General features: G+C 49.5%; 1 protein-coding gene across 1 annotated transcript; it reads right to left on the reverse strand.

Annotated features, from left to right (window-relative positions):
• Nucleotides 1-2,529: 2,529 nt before the first annotated feature.
• On the reverse strand, nucleotides 2,530-5,694 carry LOC311051490 (anion exchange protein 2-like; the record flags this gene model as incomplete). Its single annotated transcript, XM_084066069.1, has 1 exon — nucleotides 2,530-5,694. One exon carries the CDS (start codon nucleotides 5,692-5,694, stop codon nucleotides 2,530-2,532), a length of 3,165 nt encoding a protein of 1,054 aa, XP_083922195.1.
• Between the last annotated feature and the right edge of the window lie 306 nt (nucleotides 5,695-6,000).

The following is a 6,000-nucleotide window of genomic DNA, read 5'->3' on the forward strand; positions in this document are numbered from 1 at the left end:
GTGCCGTTCCCAACTCTTCTAATGTAGAGGAAAGAAGCCCCGCCCAGGCGCCCGCCCAATAAGCCCTATTGGGCTTCCCCTATTGGACAAGCAGCGGCCCAAGCAACCACCGTGCACTAACATAGTACCCGTTAGGTACTCAATGTTGATCGATTTGCAGAACAAGAAGGCCTCCTCAAACACAAGCAGCGGCCCAAGCAACCACCGTGCACTAACATAGTTAGCCTGGCCTACAGGCCTGTCTGGGCATTTCTCCGGAGTTCATAACATGAACTCTCCTATCAGCGTCCTCGCTCATTGTTCTGTGATTGACAGCAAAGGTTGGCCAATCAGGTGGCGAGTTCGAGTGAAACCAAATGGAACCAAGTGCAGCCGACGAAAATGTAACGGGCGGACATTTTTTCTGTCTGCTGTTTTTGGTTTCGGTTTTAAAACTTGAAAACGCTCTCAAACTTCTTTTTTGAGGCACGGAATTTACTTTTAAGATATTGTTTGGATAGAATTTAGATATATGTGGTCAATTAACCATGACAGAGCCTATTTAAAAATAAAAATTCAGAGAACCGTCAGGGGCGGGCAGTAACACGTATGTATCCGAATAAAGCAACCTATTTTCGGCATAGCCCCTTCAAAAGTCCCCTTGTGTCATATAGGCCAGGGCATAGCAGTGGCGGCCATTTTCTGTTTCCACTTCAAAATAGTCAATGCATTTTTCCCTTTGACATTTCCAAAAATACTTATATCAATTCATTTAAGCCTAGAATCAAGCCATCCAGGGTCCTGGTGAATCATGACCATAAAACGTTTGATTCTGTGAAAAAACTTTTTTGAAAACGGCAAAACAAAGGGTATTTATTAAACATAGTATATCATATAATTAAATATAAAATAAAATAAAATCACAGAAATAAATGTTTAATGGTCATGATTCGCCAGGACCCTGGATGGCTTGATTCTAGGCTTAAATGAATTGATATGAATATTTTTGGAAATGTCAATGGGAAAAATGCATTGACTATTTTGAAGTGGAACCAGAAAATGGCCACCACTGCTATGCCCTATTGGCTGGTGGTGGGGAAAACCAGCTGCTGATTGGCTGAAGGGGAACAAACTGCTGATTGGCTGAAGGGGTTGTCAGTCAACGGTACTAATCCAGCCCATCTCCCAAATTGCCCATACAGGCCTGTAGGCCAGACTGACTGCTGAAATCAAATGCAAATGAGTTTTCCGGAGGGAGGGGGTTTACCAGGCTATAACCCCTGGGCAACCTCTGTCAACAAAGTATATAGGGTTTAAGTGGTTAATTTTCTCCCCAATTTAGTCATTGCCAATTCAGTCGCTGTCTCTGCCAACCCTCACAGTTGGCCTAGGGAGGGTGTAGTCACCAGCCACTTCTCTCTCACCTAACAGTGAAGAGCTTCACTGGGACAGCATAGGCGTGCAGTGGTTCATGCTATCTCCCCAAGAACTGGAGTTGCTAATGCAGCAATAAAGACACAATGCCACCCGCAAAGAAATTATTACTGTTCTTGTCCATGGAGATGGTGAACAGACGACTAGGGTTGGGCCGGTGTAAAAAATTCAAAACCAGTTTGAATTTCAGGTGTAAACGAGATTGAACTGGTAATAACTTATTTCCTGAAGTTTAACATAATAATAATAAACACCCACCTGAGGATGCCACCCCCCCAACATCTCAAAGGCTGTGCGCAGAGCCTTAAAAAAAAACAGATTCATTGATTATTCGATTATGAGGGGACAGCCCTAGCCTGGTAAACCCCTCCCTCCGGAAATCTCATTTCCATTTGATTTCAGGAAGGTGTCTGGCCTGAGCGCCTGTCTGGGCGTTTCTGTGGAGTTCATAAGATGAACTCTCCTATCAGCGTCCTCGCTCATTGTTCTATGATTGACAGCGCATGTGGCCAATTAGGTGGAACCCGAGTGAACCCGAATGGAGCCGAGTGCAGCCAAGCTAAATGAAACATTAAATAAAGGAAAATATCAATACAATGAGGCCGTTAAAAGCAGCAGATATAATAACAATGTGACAGTGCCAGTGCAGCAGCAACAGTGCACATCTGCAGTCTATATATACACAGAAAAACTATCCTGTGTGGCGGCCTGTGTCGTCAGGGAGGCCTGGCAACAGGCAGACTCAGTGCTTGTTCAACGGCCTGATGGTAACCAGGTGGTAACTAGGTGGAAATCTTGTGGCATGCTCTTTGATACATCAGTTGTGTTTTACCTAGCCGTGGCTGCAGGTCCTGTTTGATTCATATTGTAATATAATCTAAGATCTAAGATTATCATCATACTAATTCTCCCACTTAAAAATGGCAGATCACTGTGGACCGTGCCTATGTTCATGTGCAGAGATGGATGAGCAGGGCTGAGAGGACACAGTGATAAGAATACAAATTACACTGAGAACGCCTACAGTTCCGAGGCATCCCGCCCTGCATTGGTTAATTAGTGACTGACAGGTTTGTGTGTCTACTAAGAGTATAGTGAACGAGGGCTTATTGTACTTTACTCAGGCAAGTGCAGATCTGTGTGCTCTTCATGCCCCTCCATCTCGTCATAGTTTGGCGCTGTGTCTTCTGCATCCAAAGATGCCAACTCTCCCGCAGTGAAAATGCGAGGGAGGAGGAACATCCTAACAGGAACTGTGAGGATGAGGAAGAAGGGGAAGGCCAGTGATGCCTGGGTAGACATAACAGCCCACAGCACTGCCAAACACACCACCTGGATGATTGTGAACATGTGCATCCGCTGCGTACGCACCTTGCGGACGTAGGTGTGGTCAGGGTGATACTTGGGAGGCATGAGCATCAACGCCATACGCTCCGCCATCTGGTTGCCGTTGAGGGACATCACACCCATGTAGAGGAAGATGCCAAACAGCACCGCAACAGGGATCAGACTCAACAGGTCACCTATCACAACAGACAGGCCAACCAAAATGGTAACCAGCAGCCCTGTGACCCTCTGCTCTTTCACTTCCTGGATACGCGGCTTGTCGCCGGGGGCAACGGCCCTACTCATGATGGTGAGGGAATTGACGTGGGTCACGGAGCGGACCGTGGTGGCAGCCATCCAAGGCAGACCAAACAGGGCAGAGGTTCCCCCCAACACCACAATGAGCAGAAGATCTAGATGAAAACCTGAACCCTTCACCAGCATTCTCTCCTTCTTACTCACTATTAGCGTGGTGATCTGGGTCTCCATGAAGATGAGAATGAACACCAGTAAAGCAGGCAGCACAGAACCAAACATCATCCAGATGGGGAACTCTTCATCAGACCCCACTGGACTGATCAGCCAGCCACGTTTATCCGGGCTGGTCAGAGAGAGGCCACTAGGAACGTTCAGTTTTGTTGTGAAGGTGTCTTTTATGTTATAGTCTACCGTCACCATGATGAGTATGGCAATAGGTGCACCAAAATCACCTATCATCCTACGGAACCTTCCGGGGAAGAAGGCGCTGTCCTTGAACTTGCGTAGGTAGAAGGCGATGAAGAATGTCCCAGCCATGAGCAGCAAGGAGAGCAGAGCGGTGTTGGGCTGCCCGCTGCCCTGAGTGATGGGCACATTGCTGTTGCTTAGTAATGCTATGTTCTTCATCATGGAATTCCCATCAGTGCTGTTGACAAGAGGAGGGCGCACCAGCGGGTGCTCATTGAAGATACTGACCAGCTTGATGAAGGTCTCCCAGATGAAGATAAGGGAGATGAGGAAGGAGAAGATCTCCTGGGTGAAGGACGAGATGAAGCACACAAGAAAACTGCCCTCAAAGGCCACCGTGATGACCACAATGATGATGAGCCAGAAGCCGATCCACACGCGACCCGTTAGGTACTCAATGTTGTTCGATTTGCAGAACAAGAAGAAGGCCTCCTCAAACACAAGCAGCGGCCCAGAGATTCCCACAACGAGCAGCGGCTGGGCTCCCAGTAGGCAGAAGACCATGCCCTGCATGGCAGTCGACATGATCATCTCAGACACACCAATGAGCCCCCCCGTCTTCTCATCCAGCAGGCCTCCGAATGTGATGGATGGGGAAAGTGAGGCAAAGTAGATAAAGATGAAAGCAGCCATGCACTGGCCATTAAGGGCGTCCTTGAAGTCACTGACATACTTAGGGTATCGGCGGCGAATATCTCTGATGAGTCCTCCGAAGGGGCGTCCAGTCCTCTTCAGGGGGTCATCTGTTTTTTTCGAAGGCTCAATAACAGCCTCCTCTGCCAGTAGTTTTGCGTGCTCCTCTTCCCTCTTGAGGCGCATTTCCCTCTGGAAGCGAGTCACCGACCGGAGGAGCTCGTCCCCTCCCATCTCAGAGGGTGGGAGTACGACGCTGCAGTCCAAGAAGCCGTTGATGGCATTGAGTAGATCCTGTCTTTTGTCTGCCATGTAGGCTGCCTCGTGGAAGTGCTTGTCAGACATGAGCGTGGAGATGGTGCGTCCGATCTGGTGGTAGTCCATGCTAGTGTCGGGGGGTCCCAGTAGGACAAAAAGGAACCTGACGGGCACGGGGACCTCCAGGACATAGTCCAGCTGCACTGGTTCTTGTAGTCGGACGAATGCCATGGTGGGCTTCTCCAGGAAGTCAACAGAGCCCACAAGGACAAGTGTGGACTCGGCATTTTCCGGGATCTTCTCCAGTAGTTTCAGCTTATGTTTAGATATGCCCGCACCCAGTGATGGAATAAACTTATGGGGTTTATGATTCTCGATATCGACGTGTACATCGGTGTCAATCGTTATGATGTCGGAGTCTTTCGTATCGCTTGGGTGACTGTGTTTAAGCAGCAGCGCCTTCACAAAGTTGTCACGGTCCTCAGCCTTGATCTGGTCGGAGATGATCATCTGCTCCACAACTTGGTTGGCGATACCAGGCAGGCTCTGCTGGTCCAAGTCCAACAGCACCGCCCCATGTGAGATGGTCTTGCGGAGTTCCAGCAGGCTGCGGAAGGACAGTGAGGCCACGTGGGGCTTACCCCAACGGTCTGTCTCCTCTTCCACATCCTCCTCAAACTTGATCCAGCGAGCTGTCTCCTTCCACTGCAACTCCTTGTTCTTGTCCATGATCAACTCATTCAGCTCCACGAACACCTCATTTGGGATGAGGTCCTGCTTGCGACTGCTGGGCTCTTTGTGGTGTCTTCCGGAGTGGACCACTTGGCCCTTGCTACTCCTCCTGACCAGGTGTCTCCGCACACCAGGAACATCTTCAAAACGATGGCTCTTGATTCCGTCCAGGTCGGCTGAGGCCAGGGTCTGCGCCTCACTCTCGTCAGTTGGGATGCGTTGATACTTGGCCTGCTCTGTCTCTTCCTCTTCCTCCTCTCCCTCCTCTATGGGGTCCCCGCTGTGAACTAGGTTGTCTTTTTTTCTCTTCTTGCCATTCTTCTTTCTTCGTCCCTCAGAGGGCAGTTTGGACAGGGGCTGGTGGGTGTGATGAGAGGAGTGACGATTGTACTCAATGTCCTCCTCATGGTAGTTGTGGTCGTCAGGGATGACAGCGGCAGGGGTGAGGATCTGTTGGAAGCGCTGGACCCCCAAGGTTTTGTTCAGGTCCTCATTGTCCTCCTCGTCTGACCGTGGCATCCCCCGCAAGGATGAGGCAGCAGGAACCTCTGGACTGTGGATAACTGATGCATCGGTGGCCAGGTTGGGAGAGCTAGGCTCGCTCATGGCTCGCACTGCTGGAGTTCAGAAACTGATTGTTTGGAAGAGGTGTGTATTAAGCCTTCTCTTCCAACTGAAACTCTTTTGGGGAACAGCATAGCTTTTGCGTGCTTGCTGCTGAAGAAGCACCGATGATATGGCAGGAACTCTAAATGCTGATGAGGAGCGAAGGGCTTTCTCTCAGGACAGGCTATATAAACACTGGCGTACTGTACATCAAGCGGTAGGTGATGTCGACACAACAATAAATGGTTTCACCTGGGTGACGTCATGCCTGTAATGTGACGTCTGCGACGTGACATGACAACGCCT

The sequence above is a fragment of the Gymnoscopelus microlampas genome (assembly GCF_963454915.1).
Source record: "Gymnoscopelus microlampas genome assembly, chromosome: 9".
NCBI classification, from domain to species: Eukaryota; Metazoa; Chordata; class Actinopteri; order Myctophiformes; family Myctophidae; genus Gymnoscopelus; species Gymnoscopelus microlampas.